Source organism: Lepidochelys kempii, chromosome 5, assembly GCF_965140265.1.
Source record: "Lepidochelys kempii isolate rLepKem1 chromosome 5, rLepKem1.hap2, whole genome shotgun sequence".
Classification (NCBI taxonomy): Eukaryota; Metazoa; Chordata; order Testudines; family Cheloniidae; genus Lepidochelys; species Lepidochelys kempii.
The window spans coordinates 96,713,742-96,735,864 of NC_133260.1; the positions used below are offsets into that span (position 1 = coordinate 96,713,742).

Consider the following 22,123-nt stretch of genomic DNA (forward strand, 5'->3'; position numbering starts at 1 on the left):
ACAAGTTACAGTCACTACCATGTTCAGTAGGAACCAGCAACACAGTACAAGGATCCTTGCTGTATGGCCCACCAAGAGCTATTGTTATATACATGCAAGACTCCAAAGATAGAGAGGATGCATTTCAGGGAAATGGTCAAGAGCCAAAAATTGATGGGCATCCATTTTCTAGAGCCAAGCACTTGATCGCTGTTAGTACTCTATCAGCACTCAGGGGACCAACACGTTTTGATAATATAGGGCAGTGCCATAATAGTGTCCTATAGACAAAGGGGAAAGAAGAAGCATCACTTTGTGACTAGAGGCCACGGCAGGTTTCAGAGTAGCAGCCGTGTTAGTCTGTATCCACAAAAAGAACAGGAGTGCTTATGGCACCTTAGAAACTAACAAATTTATTAGAGCATAAGCTTTCGTGAGCTACAGCTCACTTCATCGGATGCATAGAATGGAACATATAGTAAGAAGATGTATATATATACACACACAGAGAAGTGGAAGTTGCCATACAAACTGTAAACAGCTAATTAATTAAGATGAGCTATTATCAGCAAGAGAAAACAACTTTTGTAGTGATAATCAAGATGGCCCATTTAGACAGTTGACAAGAAGGTGTGAGGATACTTAACATGGGGAAATAGATTCAGTATGTGTAATGGCACATGACAATGTGTAACGATAAGGCCATGACACTCTCTGAGTGGGAGAGACAATATATGCTTTTCTTCCAAGTAATTCACCTAAAGGTCAGTCTCCCAAATCAGAATGGTAGAGGGTTTTGCACTCACTTTTCCCAAGCATAGATGACAATGCAAGAAGAAAGGCAGTGGAGAATCTGGCCCTGATTTCCCAAGCAGTCTGGCTGAATAAGGCAACATAAGACAACATAGCACCATAGTAATGAAGTCCACATCCATCAGCTTTCCACTGAATAGTATCCATTATGTGAGTCCAAAAAGAGAATTCATGCTTCCAAGGAAACTGCAAAACCATCCTGTGTATTTAGTAGCGTTCATACTTTTTGTCTATTGTTTACAAGAGTGGTTCCCAAACTTGTTCCGCCGCTTGTGCAGGGAAAGTCCCTGGCGGGCCGCGCCGGTTTGTTTACCTGCCGTGTCCGCAGATTCAGCCAATCGCAGCTCCCAGTGGCCACGGTTCACTGCTCTGGGCCAATGGGAGCTGCTGGAAGCAGCGCGGGCTGGGGGACATACTGGCTGCCACTTCCAGCAGCCCCCACTGGCCTCGAGCAGTGAACTGCAGGCACTGGGAGCCGCGATCGGCCGAACCTGCAGACGCAGCAGGTAAACAAACCGGCCCGGCCCGCCAGCAGCTTTCCCTGCACAAGCGGTGGAACAAGTTTGGGAACCACTGGTTTACAACAATGGGTTTGCAAAGGAGAAGCCTGATTATTTCTGTTTACGGCAAATTATAGTTAAACAATTTTTTCTTAGTAGGGGCCAATCCTGCTCCAATTTATGTCATTGGGAATTTTGTCAAAGTTGGATGTTTGCTTTTGAAAATCCCACTATCTGCAATGCCCATCTGCATTTTTAGATGACTGAATGCATTTAAAAATCTTACCCTTCTTGTCTCTTCTTCAGTGCAATTAACTGAGCAGTTATAATTTAAAAACACGGTTAATGCTAAACATACATATATATATATATATATATATGTAAGTGTTTTCTCATGTTTTATTCTAAGGGAAAAATATAAGAGGAACAAGTACTTCTGGAGTTAATATATATATATATATACACACACACACACTACCAAGAATATGCCATAAGTTAACTAAAACTTTAGTCCCAATTATATGTATTGTGATAAAGTTCTTCCTCTACCTTGGTGGGTCCTGCACTTATTGGCAGATTTTGCTCGCATCAGAGATTCACAGTAGCTCTCAGTTGACCACTTTCATGGCTCAAATCTGCTGTTCACTCAGATAACCTCATCACCGGCCAGCATGGGAAAAAAAGAGTAAGAACAATCCCCGCAGTTTCTGCTGATCCACCATGTAGGTCAGGGAACAGCTCAGAGACCTTCCCCTCTGGTGGAACCTCCTGTGTTGGGTCAGGAGTTGGGAGGTTTGGGGGGAAACCGGGCCCACACTCTACCCTGGGTTCCAGCCCAGGACCCTGTTGACTGCAGCTGTCTAGAGTGCCTTCTGGAACAGCTGCGTGACAGCTACAACTCCCTGGGCTACTTCCCCATGGCCTCCTCCCAACACCTTCTTTGTCTTCACCACAGGACCTTCCTCCTGATGTCTGTTAACTCTTGTACTCCTCAGTCCTCCAGCTACAAGTCCTCTCACTCCCAGCTCCTTACGTGCACCTCACTAACTGGAGTGACAGCCTTTTTAAACCAGGTGTCGTGATTAGCCTTAATTAATTCTAGCAGCTTCCCAATTGGCTGCAGGTGTCCTAATTAGCCTGCCTGCCTTAATTAGTTCTAGAAAGTTCCTGAGTGTTATGGAATAGTCCCTGTTATCTTACCCAGGGAAAAGGGACCTGCTTAACCTGGAACTAATGTATCTACCTACGACCACTCTCTTGTAGCCATCTGGCCTGATGTGTATATATTTAAAATTCTTGCCAACTGACACCTAGTACACCACATTTTAGCCCAATGTGAGTTTTTAAATCAAAGGCTGTATGCCTTGCCTTTTCTGAAAAAAAACAAAACAAAAAACAACAATGGTAGAAGAAAGGGAACAAATTAATAAAAAAAGTTGTGAAGTCTGACAGATGACCTCTCTTTTGTTATTATTACTTTTTATATGAATTAGATTGTAAGCTCCTGATTATGGCAGGAAATGTATTATTGATTCTTAGCTCACTTACACTAGTGCAAAACAGGAGTAACTACAACAAACTCAATGGAGATAAACTGGTGTCCCAGTAAGATCAGACTCAAACCCAATTCACAATGCCATGCACATCTATAATGTGTGGCAAATTGCCGGCACTACTATGATGGGTCTCGCGCTTTCTCTTCTTGGGTGGGGGTTCAGGGCACTGTTTCTTGTCCCTGAACTGGGATATTAACTGCCCCACTAGTGTCCTAGAGGAGGGGAGTGGAGAGGGAGGGACCCAGGCCCGCCCTCAACTCTGGGTCCCAGCTCAGGGACCCTAGGGATAGCAGTAAACCACTGGTACTAGTGGTTCCTTCCCCTGGGCTATTTCCCTCTCCTGCCCTTCAGCTTGTGGGGCTTCCTGCCCTCCCTCTGCACAAACTAGGTGTCCCTTTACCTAGGGTCTTGGTCTTCTTAGCCCACCGCAGCACTTCTCCAAACTCTCCTCTGCTTCCCTCCAAACTGCTCTCTGCTCCAACACCAATCCACTCTGCCTCAACTCCTCCACTTGTCTGATTGAAGCAGGGGTTTTTTATCATGTGACTGGCTTCAGGTGCTTTAATTAATTTATAGCAAATTTTCTTCCCTCTACAGGGAGTAAGTTTCCCTTCTAACACTCTCCTGCTGCCCTCTGGCCATGCTGTATCACAAATGCTACACACAAATATTTGATAATAGTAATTCTTCCCTAACATCCACCTGTTCCAGAGAAATAGTAGAAGCAGGGAGTGTGGCCTTGAACAACTGGAGGCTGGGACTCCATGAGAATCTGTGGTCTCAACTTCTTGGCTCCCCAGCCATACAAGAGGAGGCTATCCCCAACCAGTCAGAGAGACTCTGGATAGAATGAGGGTCACGGAATATTGAGGATGAGCTTTAAACAGCATTAAGAAATCCTTTCATTTTTGCTTATGGCTTCCTATAAATATGGCTTCTTAGCCACCCTTTCCGTGTGTAGCCCAGTGAAGCCATGGCAGATCAACAGTGGAAGGGAAATCCTTGTGTTGCTACATTTCTCCCTTCCCCCATTTAAATCTACAGGAACAAGGGAGTTTTGCTGCATTCCATGACACACAGCAGAGGCCCAAATTCTAACCCTCTGAATGGGGTTTAAACTGGAAAATGCTGACATTAGCTACTCTGTTTAACAACTTAATGAGGGAAGGAGACAGAACAAGATTAGTGCAAAATTTACACAACAAAGATCATTGTGATGATTGTGTAAAAGCAGCCAATCTAAGTAATTGCTCACTCTTGAATCTTTACAGCTCAAGACAAGAATGGAATTAGTTGTCTCCAGTTTGCAATAAAAAGCACAGACCATTAATATAACCCTTGAAATTAGTTCCGACTACATTTTGATGTCCTGGCATTTAATGGTTATGAAGTAACACCTCTACTGATGCTCAAACTCCTGGGTAGATAAAGAAAGCTACAAGTTCCACCTGAACCAATCATGAACAAGCTCAATGTAGTCTAGGTTTGATTCACAGCAGCACCATTTTGTTTAACACAAACATATAGATGCTGTGAGCAACAGACAGAAGCAATCATCAATGTATAAATATTTACAATAAATACAAATGTAAATGTTTTCCCATGTTTTCTTATAAGGGAAAAATACAGGAGGAACAAGAACTTCTGGAGTAATATATATATTTATTCATTTATTACCTCAGATATCTCTGGTTGAAATCCACTCTGCATACATAAATCCCAAGTAATCAAGCTCTGTGAGGGTGGAACAGTAGGGGAGGTAAAATCCACCCCCAAACTAGGGGCAAGATGCATCGTTGCTGCTATTTAACAATAATACCCACGGCCTCTCTGCACAATTATATTGGGTGCTGGGGCCAATGTGTCCACATAAACATAGATCTGTGGTCCTGTCCCAGGCTTAGCCCCCACTGTGGCATTCTGTGTTGGGCTATGGAAAGCTGGTGCACTTTTTACATGATGCTCTGCACCACAGTAAAATTCATCCCACCTGCATTTCAATATATAATTCAGTATCAATGCAAAACTATGACAAGTGTATTAACCCAAGTTCATGCCTCCAAGGAAAGAGAAGAAGGGAGCTTTTTGGAGTGTAACAGGCCACTTCCAGGAGCAAATCTAGATGTTGGTGAGAATCTTCAGAGTCCTGTTTCAGGATCAGCCATTTAGAGACTGATCACAGCACATTAAAAATTAATTAATCTGCCACCAAATAATGCCTATTTGGATATAAGTTCTCAGAACTCAAGGTTATCTCTCGGACCATTCTATAGCAGCATCACTTTACAGTAGCATTGCTTGTGGGAAGTCAGGGTTGGTTGCTTCCCTTCAGTTTCAATTGCAGCTACTTATAGTTTTAAACAGGATACATGCCCTTTGGGAATTAATAAAACAGGTTTGACACGATGCACTAAAGGAAAAGTTACACTTTCACACTAGTGCAACTCAGTCTATTGAAGTCAGCTGCATTTGACTCTGGGCTACACATGTAAAGTGATCAACTTTTGGAGCAACTTTGGTTAATGGATTTGGTGTCCACAGCCCCTGCTATTCATTCCTTTGTCTGTACAGCAGCACTTCACAAGAATCCTGTAACATCTGAGCTGCTAGTCCTTCTACTGCTACCAGGGAAATTTGAAAGGATCTCAGTTGTCTGAAAGAGCAAATGCGCACAAGACAAATGCTGAATACATCTGCAGAGGAAAACAGGTTCTGAAAAAGTTCTCACTCCCCTTCAGCAGCCACTGTCCTGTTCCTCAAAGTCTGCATTAATGCAGTACTCAAGCATTAACATGTGAAATGACCCTTCCTTGCTCCTGAGAAATGCTAGCTGGTTGTTGACAGGCCACAATTTACCAAATGATAATCTTCTCAGCAGCTTTCCCAATTCTTCTTCTCTTTTCCACATTTCCTGTCTACCCCTAAGTGCCTTTCACACTCGGTGTCCATGCAAACATGTTCCATATTACACAGAGGCTATCAGATTGTCATTTCCATCGTCAATGTGCCAGACAGCATTCCATTAAAAAAAAGAAAAGGCGTTATACCCTGGGAAGGGGAGATGGAAAGGTACACCTCTATCTCAACAGGAAACATCAGCAGAGGGATAGACATGGAGCATGGTGTTTTGATGTGTTTTTAAATGTGCTACCTAATTGATATCAGCCTCTTAAGCCTGGTCTACTCACAACATTCCACTGGTTTAAATTAACTAATGGTGTGAAGTTAAACCTATGTATTAGTTTAACCAGCACAACTTTGTGTGTGGACATGCATATATTTTAAACAAAGCTTGTACCAGTTTAGTTTGCCCTTGTAAATTTACCAGTACTGTATAACCTTTTAAAAAATGATTTAAGTGTGTCCACACATAAATGCATCTGATGCATCCGATGAAGTGAGCTGTAGCTCACGAAAGCTTATGCTCAAATAAATTTGTTAGTCTCTAAGGTGCCACAAGTACTCCTTTTCTTTTCACACACAAAGTTGCACTGGATTAATTAAAAAGGTTGACCATCACACCCTTTGGTAAACAAAGCAACTATTGTGTATAGACAAGCCCTTACACCAACTCTACCCAGATACCCACCTGGGGAATAAGCACAGTGTAGATTTTTGCTAACTCTTCTGGAGATTACAACTGAGCTTAGCTTGGTACCTATTTTAGACCTTCAGTTCGCAAAAGAAGTCACTGTCACTGCAACTGCTTTACACAAGTGGCCACAATTAACTATTAAAGTATGTTTTATGGAAACTTTACACTATATACAGATGTAGCTGCTTACATACAATGCAATACATTGGAGAATTAAGACCATAACATTTAAACAATGGTGTTGCACCATTGTGAAAGGAGAATGTAATGCTATGGATGACCAAGAAACACAGGAAATTACAAAATGCTGTAGATTTTGGCAGAACTTATACCAATACCTAAAGTTAAGGTTTCCTGATACTTTCTATTGTAAGTTCCTGTTTTCAGTTGCTTTTAACTTTGCCAAACTTTAACCACTCACACTGAAATGTCCATATTTGTTCTCTGCCTCAGGCAGAATTTTATTTTTAAAGTTTCAGCACAAAAATAGTTCAGTGTTTCTTAGAACAAGATTAAGGAGAAATGGTAGTTTTTCTAATACAAAATAATTTTTCCAATCATTTTCTGACAAACTTCTGTGCTTCAATGCTTCGGAGCAGGAAATTGGAAATTTGGCAGGGTAAAAGTCCTTGGGCCAGGAGGTGCCTTTTGCTGTCATCATGAAAATCTGCCCAGATTTGGCTAAATTTTATGTCTCTGAAAAGTGTAATTTGCACATGCCCTGTAGAACTTCTTAGAGAACTGTTACTGAAATTTCCAAACCTTCTATCTGTAATGAACATGCTCCAGCCCACCTGAGATCATTAGATGTCAACTATGCTGACCCACCTACAGAATAGGCACTGGCTACAACTTTGGATAGAGGGGACATGGCAGCAGTAGCATCAGCAGCTGCCCTGCTAGCCTAGGAAAAGGAGTGTTTGGTTAAGAGCTAGGAGTCTGCTTTTCCACTGATTTGTTAATAATTCTATTCATTTCACAGCCCTTATTACTTAACATTTATTTCATTAGGGTAACAGGTAGAAAAGTATAATTCCTCCCATTTTACACATGGGGTAACTGAGAGCGTGCACAAGTTACTTCTAGCAAAGTTGAGAATAAAACTCATTTCTCCAAGATGACAACCAAAGGCTCATCTAGTTAGCAACACTGACATTCAGAATGTGTCAATTTTATGTGCTTGTCTCTGCTGCCTATAAACACTAGACCACTTTCCTCTCCAGAGCCAGGAATAGAACTGCTGATTCCCACTTCCCAACATTCCTCTGAAGCCTAGAAAGTAGCATGTAAGCCAATGACAGAGTATGTGTTGTGTCCCCCTCTAGTGGCCGGCCCACATAGCTGAGAACAGCTACTGCTATCAGTTACTCCTTTACTTCGAGTAAAGGGGCGTGAAGAGGTTGGTGCTGTGGATGTAAAGGCCCTGCATTCCAAGCTTGCTGATGACCCATAATGGAGCCAATACAGTTCCATATGATGGATGTCTTTCTTTTTGTCATGTTTATCTTTATAGCTAGCAGCATGAATAGTGATATTTCTGGAGGTCACCGAGCTGCCATGGTGATAAGTACTCTATCTTCAAAAATAACACATTTCTCTGAAGCTTGTGTATCTACAGTTGTTACATTTAACCCCTAAGATTGTGATGGTTTTAAGAAGTTAGCAAATAAAGAAAATTTCTGGTTTTTTTTTCCAGTTTGTTTCCTTCATGCATTTGACTGCACTCTGTCTAGAGAGTTTCACTCTTCCTTCCATCAGGACTTGTCTGCAAGGGAAATTGATCAGAATAGCTATTCCAGAATAGCTCCCCAGTGGACTCTCCATTCTGGAATAGTGTCCACATGGGGAGGAATAACTATTGCAGAATAGTTTATTCCACAATAGCTATTCTGGTTAATTTCCCCATAAAGGCAAGCTCTAAGGCCCCAGTCCTTCACACATCTATGCACATAAAGTATCAAAGTGAAGTCAATAGGACTGCTCACATGTGTCAGTAAGTGTTTACATGATCATGGCTATAGTCCATTTCTCCTTTTCCTAAAGTTATATTAAAGGAATTAAACAAACAAGGACATACTATTGAAAGATAATCTATCTCAGACACTAGACTTTTTAAGATTAGTTACTTACTTACTAAAAAGTTCACAGTGTCTCTTTAATAAAAGAAATGAATGTGGGAGGAAAAGAGACTATAATCTGAGTGTGCAGAAAGAGCCATGATGGGATTCCCATGCTCCAGAGACAGCCCAAATCTTGCTGTGTAATACTTTCTGTGATCCCCAAGCCCCACTGCGAATTTTATAGTCCCATGTCATCTTAATTTTATGGTGCTGGCTCCTTCCCATTGTAAATAAATTTCCATTGACATTCTAACTTCCTCTCCTCTTGTCCCACTTCCCCCTCTAGTGCATTACAATATATCGTCAATCGCTATTGATTGTGATTCAGACTTCTCATCCAGACTGACAGAGAAACTATGCAGCCAATAGAACAGGAGTACTAGTGGCACCTTAGAGACTAACAAATTTATTTGAGCATAAGCTTTCATGGGCTACAGCCCACTTCATCTTGGGAGACAGACCAAGCCCGCAACCTGACGTAAATATTCTCCAGCAACCACACACCACACAACAAAAACACTAACCCAGGAACCTATCCTTGCAACAAAGCCCAATGCCAACTCTGTCCACATATTTATTCAAGTGACACCATCATAGGGCCTAATCACATAAGCCACGCCATCAGGGGCTCGTTCACCTGCACATCTACCAATGTGATATATGCCGTCATGTGCCAGCAATGCCCCTCTGCCATGTACATTGGCCAAACCGGACAGTCTCTACGCAAAAGAATAAATGGACACAAATCTGACATCAGGAATCATAACATTCAAAAACCGGTAGGAGAACACTTCAACCTCTCTGGTCACTCAGGAACGGACTTAAAGGTGGCAATTTTGCAACAGAAAAGCTTCAAAAACAGACTCCAATGAGAAACTGCTGAGCTTGAATTAATTGAATTGAACTGAATTAATTGAATTAACTTGGGTTTAAATAGAGACTGGGAGTGGCTGGGTCATTCCACATATTGAATCTATTTCCCCATGTTAAGTATCCTCACACCTTCTTGTCAACTGTCTAAATGGGCCATCTTGATTATCACTCCAAAAGTTTTTTTTCTCCTGCTGATAATAGCTCATCTTAATTAATTAGCTGTTTACAGTTGGTATGGCTACTTCCACCTTTTCATGTTCTCTGTGTGTGTATATATATCTGTGTGTGTATATATATCTGTGTATATATATTTATATATCTTCTTACTATATGTTCCATTCTATGCATCCAATGAAGTGGGCTGTAGCCCACGAAAGCTTATGCTCTAAAAAATTTGTTAGTCTCTAAGGTGCCACAAGTGCTCCTGTCATTATGCAGCCAATGACATCTCAAGTGCCAGAGCAAGCAATTCCCCTTCTTCCAAAACCTCCACACTAGAGCCTTATCATTTCTGTATAGCAGGGAAAAAAACAAAACACATAAAAATAACTCATCAAATGGGTAGAGCTGGTTGTACTAAAAACACTACGACAAAAATATGAAATCAAGCATGACAGAAAAAGCTCCTAAAAATTACAGGAAGGCAAGCCGGAATTCTTATTCCCAATCATCCTCAGGCAGCAAAGGACACCCATTCGTTGCTAGAGAAAAGGTTAGGAAAAAGCTTTTGGAAAGGGGAGATTTTGCCTTTAAAGGGGCACCTCCTCCCTCTTTTCTCTATGTTCTTCTGTGGGGCAAATGACTGAAATATACAAGAACACTGCTCTGAGGAAGCATGGAGAGGTGAGGCAAAGCAGAGGAATAGCATAGTGATGTGTTGGTGGGTCACGTGGCTAACAGCCTGCTATTTTATCCATGTTGCAGAGCTCATTTGGATATGTGGTGATTATTTCAATCCCAGAACAACAGTTAAGAAAGGAATAGGGTATTTTAAAACCGTGGTATCCTGGCCAAATTCCAGCTTAGGCAATTACATTCTGCCTACTCTAATTCCCACTGCAATTTCAACTGGCTATGGTATTGTGTTCTGTCCTAAATTCGATGTGATGCTGCTGTGCACTATTAAACAGACAGTTTTCTCTCTAGAGCTGGTTGCATTTCAGGTTAGGTGAATCCCTGTCAAAACAGAGCCAAACCCTACCCTTATTTGTGTTGATGCAATAAGGCATCAATCCTGCACAACTACATTTTCTAAGGGAGTTTTAACATGGACTTCAGAGGGTGCTGGATTAAGTCTCTGCTAGAAAAAGGGGGTTGGGGAACATCTTCCCCAAACTGAACTAGTATGGCAGCATAACTGTAAAAAGATCTCTAAACTGGGTAGCCCACATGGTCTGAATGAGGCACAGTGTGCTGGATTGTACATGGCTAGGCACCCTATGCTTATGCTGTTATGTGCAGTACATGGTAAGTGGGGTAGTAAACTTAGGTTAAAGAAGCAATGAGGTGTATCCCTCAAACAAAACCATTTGTTTCCCTTGACAACCTGTCCTGTGCTTTCTAATATCAAACCTGCTGCTAGCAACTTTCCCAGCCTGCCACAATTCCCAAGAGTTGGGCAAGTACATAACTCTTAGTTTGTATTTCAGTTTAAGTTTGTTCATCCACATTTTATCACTTGGGAGAGAAAGGGATCCCCTAAAGAACTGCCCTTAATGTATCTTACAAAAACATTTCATAGCTAATGAAACTCTTTGTCATTAGTTTAGAGTTATGCAGCTCCACTTTTGGTTAACAGCTTATAGTTTACCTGCAAGTTTCAGCTTTGGACTGTTACTGTGTGGGTGTTCTATCCAACTTGTAATTAAAGGTTGTTTTAATGGTATATTAAGAGGAAATCAATAGTATATCCAAATATGTGTGCTTTAGCTGCACAACAGAAATAGAAGATTCAGTGGGCCAGATTTTCCACTCTATTAGACCGGTACACCTAAACTCAAGTCAATGGAATTACACAGGCACAAAACAGGTGCAACAGAATGAAGAATCATAATCACTCTCTTTAGCGTCCTCTAAGCTAAGGTCTGCTATAGGGAGAAATCCCAAAGAAATGCATTTTCTTACTTAAGTTCCTACCCAGCTGTCCTGTTAAACCAGGACTATCACACTGCTACATAAAACAAACATAGTCTTACTGCAGATGTGGTCTGCCCCAACTTAAATGAATAACTGTAAACTACAGTTAAGTTTTGGGATGGAAAACCCATTCTTTCCAGAAAAAAAAATCCCTCTTCCTTAAATAAGACCCCCACAAACCCAGGTCAATACATGGGTTCATCTTCCCTCTAATATATTGTTGCACCATGGACCAGCTGGGACTTAGAATGTGAAGGGATGATCTGACTCATCATCATCAATAATTCATATATAAGAAAGAGAAGTAATGGCATAGAACTTCACAATAGTATTGTATCTGTGAGTCCACTTTTTGGGTAGCTTAAATAATTAGAACTACGGAGACAGCTTTTATTATACTTTCTCGGGTAAATACAGGAAAAGTGAATCATGAGAATATGTTTTAACACAGTCTGAAAGGAAAGGCTGCTGCTTCTCGCACATCTATTATTCAAGTGAGTTATACTGCTCAGTAACCAAAACCAAGGCATTGAAAGGACCCCCCCCCCCCCCCCGCCGCAAACTAATGGAACTTTGTTTTCTTTTCTCTCTCTTTTATTTTTCCTCCTCTGGAAATCTGTTAACCTCAGTGACTTTTCAAACCAATGTATTCCTTTTCATTTTAGAAACATAACCATTCAAGCCAACTCTGAATTTTGGAGAGATTATGTAGTGTAGTAAACAGACCCTTTAGACATAGGTTCAAACCCTGTTTTAGAACAGAAGTCAAATTTCTCTATTGACCATATACTAGCAAATCCACCACACAGTCTGATGTGATGATTAATAGTCATGCTTTGTGTTTCTATGGGATGTTCCTTCAAAGGATCTCAAAACATTCTACAAACATTAATTAAGCCCCTCAACCCTCCTGTAAGGCAGACAAAGATTATGTAAGGATTACCACTGAAATGCAGCCATCTAATGAATACACACAACAGCTGGGTAATGGTGCACAGCAACTCCACATAATTGTTTAGGACAGGCAGTGAGGAAGAATACTTTTGAAATGAAATTGCAAGGGGAAACTAGTTAAACATAACGTGATTATCCAAGCTGGACTTCAGACAAAGTTTAGCTCCTTTACTCTTGCAAACAGTACAATGGATCTTTAATTATAACAAACGGTCCGATCATTGATTTAATATCTCATCCGAAAGATGACATGATCTCCAGAGTCATGGTGTCTCTTACCACTCTGATGGGGAACTAGATCAGTATTAACTCTGAGGCTAGCTGCTAAATCACCAATACTGCTCCTTGTAAAATATACATGTTCTATGGAGAGCTACCCATATATTGCCTGAAACTGCTTAGTTATGAACATCTGCTAAAAATCACAGCACAAAATGAGTATACCAGCTATAGGCCTGGTACACATAAGAGAGGCCCAAGACTAGATAGTAGCATGTTGCAAATCAGGATTGGGCTGCAGTGGAAAAGCTTTCATAGCACTTACCTGCCTGTTAACAGGTTTGCCAATATTTTTTGGTAATCACTTTCATAAACAAGAAATCCAGACATAAATTTACAGGACAACAACAACAAAATCTGCAGTTTCCTAATAGTACCTCACAGCCATCAACTAAACTTGCAGAGAAACTGCATGAGATTCTGAGTACCTAAACTCACATTGACTTCAGCAGAACTGATGAAACTCTGCCCCACTGTAGGTTTGGTCTCCATGTGTCTACTAGTACACATACCGTCAATTAGTTTTCCTTTCTAAATTGTTATGTTCTCCTAAAGGGGACATGTTTGGTGTTACCTAAGCCCCATTTTGTCTTGCACTGAGAAGGGCATTTTCTTAGGACTGATTTTTGGAGCGAGCAATCAAAAAAATTCAAACTCTCTGTGTTAGATTGCATTAGGTTCTTCAGTGTTCCATATTTGAATAATGACATGATAAAGTCAATAGACCCTTTTATTCCACTGAAATCACTTTACTGTCCATTCAGGATGCATTAGAATCTGTTCTGCCTGTCAGATATCTAATATCCATTCTGATTAAATGACTTAAAACATAGATTCTGTTGTCCACTACAAAACAGCATCCATAAACTGGCAGAAAACGAATTGCCTTTTGGCATTTTATTGGGAAAATGTGTTAATTTGACAAAGGAAGAAAAATGGCAATGATTTGGAATGGGTATATTGGTCTTCTGCTGGAAAAAACATTCTCATTATTTTGGACCAAGTAAAAGCAAAAGAACTCACTGTGACTTATTAACTCTCTCCCCACCTTTGCAACTGCATATAAAACGGTGTAGATACTATGAGCTGTAGATATTAGAAACCCAAAGAAATATTTTTTACCTTTTATGATTTAGGCCAGCAAAGATTCCCGACTTCAAGCATTTTTGTATCATGATTCTTACAGTCTATATGCAAACACATTCTTGTACAAAATACAAATTCATTCATTTAAAAAAGTATATATATAGGGTTATTAAAATAAAATGTGTTAATTTAATTAAATATAAAGCCGCAAAATTTGGAACTGTATTCCAACAGAGCAACTATATGTCTCCTAATCAGAAATTATAGGCCTGATTTTCTTCTTTCTCATATGGAGCAAATCAGAAGTCCTTCATTTTAAAGAGATAGGTTACTAAGCTCTGAAATATCAAAGGAAAATCTCAGCCTGAAACAGAGAAATGCCTTTTTTTGTGTGTGGTCCAAAATGAAAACTTGTTTTAATGTTGCTAACGTTTGTTTTCGTTTCTTCAATTTCTAAGTTTACCCAATGGCGTGGGGCTGAAACCCAGTAAGTCTGTTTGCATTCTATCCAGTGAGTTCTGATGGCTAAGTGACACAGTTGTTTTAAAATGATGTTTACAGGTGACAGCTAAATAAAAGACATAGAATTAAGCAGCAGCACTCAGCACTAAATCAAAACAAGATGACTTGCATAGCAAGGATGACTTCATACACAGCTGACTGGTGTCTTTAGCTGTGCAAAAGAGAAGTTCTAGTATAGGCCCATACCATTTACAAGCTTCACAATTCTCTGCCAAGTTGTAGAAACCAAAGTAAACTTCTGGCAGGACTCCTACATACCACAGTAGTTAAAGACACTATCGTCCTACTCTAGTTTTGACTAAAAGCTTCAAGAGATTGATTTAAGGTTTTTTCCTCCCCCCCCCATTCTCTACACTTGAGAACTTTATTTTTAAATATCATTTCAAAATACATCATTCAAGTTTATCGACTGCCTTTTCACAAATCCCAATTTTTGCTTGCTCATAATTTTATATTCCTAATAAGCCTCATTACTGATTAAAAGAGAAAAGTTAGCAAACAGTACCAGTACCCTGAAGTTTCCCAGCTGTGTCCTAGCAAAGCTCAACGAAGACAGCTGCTTAGTTTTGCAGCATTTCTTTTTATTCCTTCTTATCACTCCACCCCCATAATTATATTGCTTTATAAAATAAATTTGCTTAGCCTGCTGATGTGTACTTCTATGTCCCACTATCCTTTTTTAATTGGAACATTATAATGCACTGTTGAGTGTTGGAGCAGTGTTAGAGCAGGAACTGAGAGTCAGGAGATTTGAGTTCTTTATCTACTCCTATTTATGATCGTGGGCAAGTTGCTAAGACCTACATTTTCAAAAGTGACCACTTCTTTTGGGTGCCTCCATTTTTGTGGGACCAATTTGAGACACCTGGCACCTGATTATCAGGTGTATTGAGCAACCAGAATCCCAGTTGAAAGTCAGTGGGGTCAGGTTTTTAAAGGTAGTTAGGCACCTAAAGATAGGCACCTAGCGGGATTTTCAAAGATGCATAGGTGCCTAACACCCACTGGGAACTGGGCACCAACACACTTTTGAAAATCTCACTAGGTGCTTATCTGCATTTTTAGGCACCTAAATAGCTTTAAAAATCTGGCTCTGAGTACTAAGGGTACTCAGCACCTCTGAAAATCAAGCCAGAGATTCCTGATCTTGGGAAACCAAACTTTACAGACACGTCTGACAATTAAGGCCTTGACCTTTCTGTACCTGAATTTTTCAACACTAAAATGAAAATGATAATAGGCCTCTGTGTAAAGCACTTTAAGAATCTCAACTGAAAAGTGCTACAGTACATTTCACAAGAGCAAAACTCTTTGCAGTCTATTTTGCTTCTTTTTTTCGGTTTTATTTAACAGATGTCCTAGAAGCATCTCCTAACAGATTCAATTTGATCATTAACATTTTTCTTGTTGACATGTAGCCTGTGATCTTGGGTTTGCTGCTTGCTTCACCAAGTTAGCATAGCAGCAAGTTTTGTATAGCTTGTTCCAGATGAGCCTTTTTGTTTAACATTACAGTAAACCACATCTGCAGGATGTTTACAGATTTCAATGCAATATGGTTTTATTGGCAGTTACTATCTAATTGCACTACTGTTTTAGAAGATTTTTCTAGTAAAGAAAAGACAGACATTATTCAGTAAAGTGAGCATCAGTATGAAAAAAGGATAAGAAATGCGCCAATGGTATAGGATGGTATAGAGAGAAGAAAATAGTTCATGCATCTACTTGTGTCTAGAAAATAATGCTTGAAGCATGTAAACAACAGCAAACGAGAGAACCTGAATTAGAACATACGCTAACATTACAACCCCACATAAAATAGTTAATAATAATAATTTATTAGATATGCTATTCTAATCAATTTCAGTATAATAGATTTCTGTGTGAAATGAATTTTTCAGTCATTTACAACCTCCTATATCACTGTTTTAATAGCCAAATCCCTGATTAATTCTCATCCAGATCTTACTATAATATCTTTATAAAAAACCATAATGGATATTACATAAAGTCTTAAATTACACAGCTAGTAAGCTTTAAGCAGCACATTAATGCTATGAGAAAATATTACTGTAGCAGATGATCTTGTATGCATTCATTTTCAATTGTTTATTCATATATTTTCTTGAAATTTTTGCAAAATATTTGTTTGAAGAAGCGTTTCTTCCCAAACCCAGAGCGGCTGTGGGCATTGAGGAGACAATACACAAGTGGGCAAATCCCAAGCACAACACTCAGCTTGATTAGCCAAACTGGGCACTTGGCAGAATCCGCCCACCCTTGCCATGAAAGTTATTGCAACCCAAAGACTGTAAGAGACACTGCAGCTCCTTGTATCGTTCCCCTCTCGAGGCTAAGAAAATCCAAGTGGCCCAGCAGCACCACTTCCTTTGCCATCAGTATCTCAGCCACATTATACAAGAAGTCCCTGAAGGCAGAGCTCTCTGATGCACAGGGTATGCACCAACCCTGCACAGCCCACCACCATTTTGCTGCAGGAGCAGGATTTGTCCATTTAAGTTAATGGATGTTTCGCCACTGACTCTAATGGGAGCAAGATCGGATCCTCAGTGTCCTTTTGGAGAGAACCCTCTGACCATAATGGCTGCAGCATTGATGGGTTTCAGACAAAAACTAATCAAGGATGGCTTCTGTAACATGAGCACTGTAGGGCTGAGGGGGGAGAAGAAATAGCCTAAAACACTGGAGTGGTGAGAAGGAAAAGGCTTCCTCCCTTATAGCTTCTCTAATGCAAATCTATCTTGCAGGCAAGTAACATTCCAGTATCTGCCATGTATATATAATGTAGGGATAATCTTGCAGTGGCAGGGAGTCTAGATAATTGCCTCTAATGTCTATGATTCTATAAAAAGGATTATACTTCCCTGTGCAAAGTACCATGCTTAACAGATACATAACTGTCCGCCGGGGCCCCAGTGATAGTGCTGGGCTCTTTCAGGTGCCCCAAGAATGGTACCAAGAGCCTCCCAGGGAGATTCTTGGACCACTAAAAATAACTGCTGAATAACATCAAACAAGAAGCTGATCTCCAAAGGAGAAAGCTGTCTTTCAAACAGAAATATCTAACCATCAGCAACAAAGGACATACAATTACAATCGGAACTAATTACCATTTGTTAGTTAGTTTTAAATTGCCTCTAGTAAAATCACACACACACACAAAACTTCATTAATTTTGAATTGAAGTTGCTGAAGTGTATTTCCTCACAACACCACAAAAATTAAAAGTGCAAGGAAATCATAAGCTAAGGCAAAGTCCACACAAAACACAGTACCAGACTACAATAATTTGCTTAGAAACAGCATCTGAAAGAAAGGTTAGACTTGCCAAAAAACAAATTCAAAATGGGTTCATTTTTAAATGCTTAGAACTCTAATTAATGGACTTACTTATAAATTCTCAGATAAGTACACCCATCTACTCACAGAGTGAGTGCTCTAAAGCGTGTGAGGAGACACATTATATTATATATACGTAACATAGAGTTAAATGCAAATCTCAATGCTTTATGGAGACATTCGGATGCATCCCTACTACATTGGCAGATTTGGTATGTTCTACTTGAGGCACTGCATTTAAAATGTCAAACATGCCAGAGTGAACAGGCCTTACTTGTTTTCGTTGCTGGCATCATACCGAGGCATGGGGTCAATATCGTTGCTATTGACATCATAGCTGGCGTTCGAATCCTGTAACCAACAGAAAAAAGAGAGAGAGAGAACCAGTTTCTTATTAATTAGCCATTGACTCATGGGGCCCACATACATTCTTCAGCAGGTTTCTACAAGAGAGTAATTAGGTTAACTAACATTCCTGAGGTTTTGTGATGTTTTAGGAAAGGATTATATGTTCAATAATTACAGGATTTACATTTTTAAAATTTTGTTTTGGAAAGGGTGGAGGAAAACAAATACATTAGACAAAAGTATTTTTCCAACAACCATTATGAAATAGGAAGAGCTGCTTGTCACATATGTAAATTTATTACATAAAACTCTATATTCCTCCTCTGACACCTCTGTATATAACACCTGAAAAAGAGACGAGGTTTGCATTACATTTATCTAGGTTCAATAACAATTGGATATAGTCTAAGAAAAGAAAAATTCCTGAAAGTTCAGGAAGCAGAGATCCTTTATATTCCTCAAAGAAAATATTCCCACATACCGTTCAAACACATAACACAAACTATACACTCTGGAAAAGAATATACCTTTTTAAACTTCCTTATCTTTTCAGAGAGCATAACTGTTTGTAATGTATGTGAAATGTGTGTTTTTGTCATATTGTCCGCATTTACCAAGATTCTTCCTGTTGAAAATAGTTTATAGTGCAAACAGTTGCTTGTTTCTGTGGCTTCTGTTAACTGATGTGGTAGCATGTGGTGTGTTGACATGGCAAGCAGATCCTTTTAATCTCTTCTTTGTTCAAAACCAGTTACCACATCCACCTCAAATTTTCCTGTTTGTAGCCACATAGAAGGCATTTGTCATCAAACCAGTGAATTGCCCTGGGGAAATTCCTCGCTGGCAGGGGGAGAAGGTGGGGAAGGTAGTAAATAGCTGCATTATATTCACTGGAAGGATAGGACTGGGATGAAGTTAGTGGCATCTGATACAATCTTGTCTGATCTATGAGGGAGGAAAGTTGTACCTGGCTTGTTTAAATAACCTATGATATGGGAATTAACATGAAAGATGTAGTGCGTGTGAAGATCGAACGAATCTTAAAATTGACAAATAAAGCTATATCTTGTCACTGATTTTTAGGCAGAACTTCCTGTTGATTTCAAAAGGGAGTTTATACACAGGATGGATGGCAGGATAGCAGCTAATTCAAAATCAATGGCTTTAGAACTGCGGACCCATTTCTAACATTTTGGACCGGATGTCATCCCTACGTCTTGAATGCTATGTCAGGATGAAATTCACCCCTACAGCTAGCACCCTTTGTGCTGGCCCTCTGCACAAGAGAATTTCATCCCAAATGCACTCATCTGTTTTCTTCACTGCTATTCATGTACAGCATGCACAGTCCATTTCATAAAAACATTAAGACACCCAAGGTCGTGCACTTCTGCATCATGACTAATCTGTGGCCTAGAATAATCACCCCTAGCAATGCACTACCCTGAGATTCTAAATAGCTTGAAAGGACAATGTCAGCTTTGGTAAGACAAAAAGTTTACCTACCAAGAGAGCAGCCTCTCCGTACATTAAGCAAATATTCCTATTTATTTTAAACCAATTGTTTAAATGTGACAAAACACAAGCAGACAGAAAACCTGTAAGGCCATAGAAAACTTACAATAAACAAAGGGCATGGTTCTCCTCTCATTTACAGTAGTGTGAATTGGGGATAACATCATTGGAATCAACAGAGCTATACTGCCAAGACCCCAAAGTGTTGTAGATGAGTGCAAGTCACACCCCTTTTTTCCTCTACATTTTTGTAGCCATAGGATGGATAGCTTGAACTTAAATAAATACTCAGGAGGAAATAATTAAGTTAAGACCTTCAGGAATGGGCTGTTATCTCTCTAGACAAATATTTTTGCTCTACACCAGGGTTTATACTCTCCCTTTAGCTATATACTCTTGAAATTAGCAGATGTGTAGCATATTCAAAAGCTCTGAGAGTGATGGTGGTGTGAGGACCACAGGTCAAAGCATTTAGGGTGAAAAATTACAAGATCATTGAATTCAACCCCCTCCTTATATTCCATAAGGATATAGATTCCTTATGGAAGACAAATCAGATATTAAACTGATAATATACAACATATTATCCCACAGATTATTTCCATATGAAAAAATATAACTTTTTGTAATTTCCTTCCTTTTATTGTTGCTGTTATAGAAAATCTTTCCTTTCTTTCTTTCTTTCTTTCTTTCTTTCTTTCTTTCTTTCTTTCTTTCTTTCTTTCTTTCTTTCTTTCTTTCTTTCTTTCTTTCTTTCTTTTCTCCATCAACCAGAACAACACAGTCATCTTTCTACAAGCAGCAATCTCAATTCTGAATAATAAAACAGCACTCTGAACTACTGCAAAGACTCACATAATTCTGCATCAAGTCTGGGTGGGTTCTCTCAATGCCATCATCCAGGATGGTGATCACGACATTCTTTCCGGTGTAGCCTCTCTTCCAAGCACCTACTATGTTCATATCTGACTGACAGTGATGAGTGTTATCACTGCAGTGCTAAAGAGAGAAGAGGAAATAAATGCATTGGATGTTGGAGATAATTGAACAGTGGGGGGAGGGAGGGTTGGGATATTAGCTTATTCATTATCATAACCAATTAAATTATCAGCAGATGACTGTAGTGATTTGAATTGCAAATACGGAAGATCAGTGTCTTCATTATCAAATACCAGGATAATTTAAAAGAAACGCTAAATGAAATGGAAATCACTAGAACTGCTTATTTCTTTTTAAATACCCAACAGTAGAAAAGGGCAGCTATTAGCTATGATGCCCAATTAGAAGTCTTGCATAAAATGAAACAAATTTTTTTTTCTGACCATTTGATGTGCTCACTGGAAATGTGCATTTGAATTTTTCAGCAAAACAAATCATATGCAGATAAGTCTGTAGAGAAACATCTGTAGAGATAAGTCTGTAGAGAAACAGCCCTGGAAACAACTTGCTTTTTGGAGTTTCTGTGCTGTATAATTTCTTTACTGGATGTCTGGAAACTAATCCAGATTCGTTTCTATCTACAAAAGAAGGCTTTTGGCAGGTTTTGTGCAATATCAGCAGGAGATGAGCAGCACTTAAGAACCTGTAACCAAAACAACCCTCTGAAAAACTTGCAGTTTAAGATGCCTGATGAATTGTAGATGGCTATAAGTCAACATGTCGGGGTACAACTTGCTGACGAATGGGTGTGGAGAGAGCTTAGAGTTCCTTAAAATTGAATGACTCTCCTGTGACATGAGTACATCCGCCATTTATATGAAAAAATCTGTCTTGCTATGGAAATGAGAAATGACACTTGGGTATTCATATACCCCCACTAGCAACTCTCTGACCCATAAACAAAGTGGTTCCCTATGAAGCCCGAACCATTCAGACCCTCATCAGTGTTGCTTTTTTCCAACTCAGTGAGAGCAAGGAGGGGAAAAAAAGAAGAAGGAAAGAAAGAAAGAAAGAAATGCTTGAACCTAGTATCATAGCAACAGTAGCCACACGAAAGCTCTCAGCGTTCATTCCCCACTCCCCATTTCCTTGCACATGAACCTCAATGTAATGTTTTAGCATTTTGGAAACTGTAAACAGTTCAACTAAATAAAAAGGGACAGATTCTGCCCTGACTTACACACAGGGGGAGGGAATGGGGTAACCCCACTGAAGGCAATTTGTTAGCACAGAATGTGGTGTAAATTAATGTAAGATTACTACTGAGACGGCTCTTACCACTGCCTCCTTCCATTCACTGCACCTTGATACAATATACAAACCAGTGGATTTCACAGTGTTTATTAGAGGTTACTAAAGCAAGTTTGCTATTAAGCATTGTATAAACAAGGCATTTGTACAACTTTAGGGATCAACTCCAAAGAATGTCTAGCTAAGGATTGAAAGTAGAGTTATGTATATCATTCAAAAATGTGCAGACAGCTTGTTTTATAAGGTTAGCAACACTCTACACTTCCTTTTTTGCACAGTTTGTGCAGTGGCTGCTCA

At 39.6% G+C, this 22,123-nt stretch overlaps 1 protein-coding gene across 4 annotated transcripts in view; it reads right to left on the minus strand.

The window, feature by feature from the left end:
• The window catches only part of PCSK5 (proprotein convertase subtilisin/kexin type 5), a 299,939-nt gene that overhangs the window by 183,005 nt on the left and 94,811 nt on the right, over positions 1 to 22,123 (minus strand). For all 4 annotated transcript variants that reach the window (XM_073345119.1, XM_073345120.1, XM_073345121.1 and 1 more), the window contains exons 4-5: positions 20,492 to 20,635; positions 18,048 to 18,124 (exon numbers count right to left, since the gene is read on the minus strand). In XM_073345119.1, the coding sequence (XP_073201220.1) occupies positions 18,048 to 18,124; positions 20,492 to 20,635 (221 nt within the window). The remainder of the gene's footprint in view (positions 1 to 18,047; positions 18,125 to 20,491; positions 20,636 to 22,123) is intronic.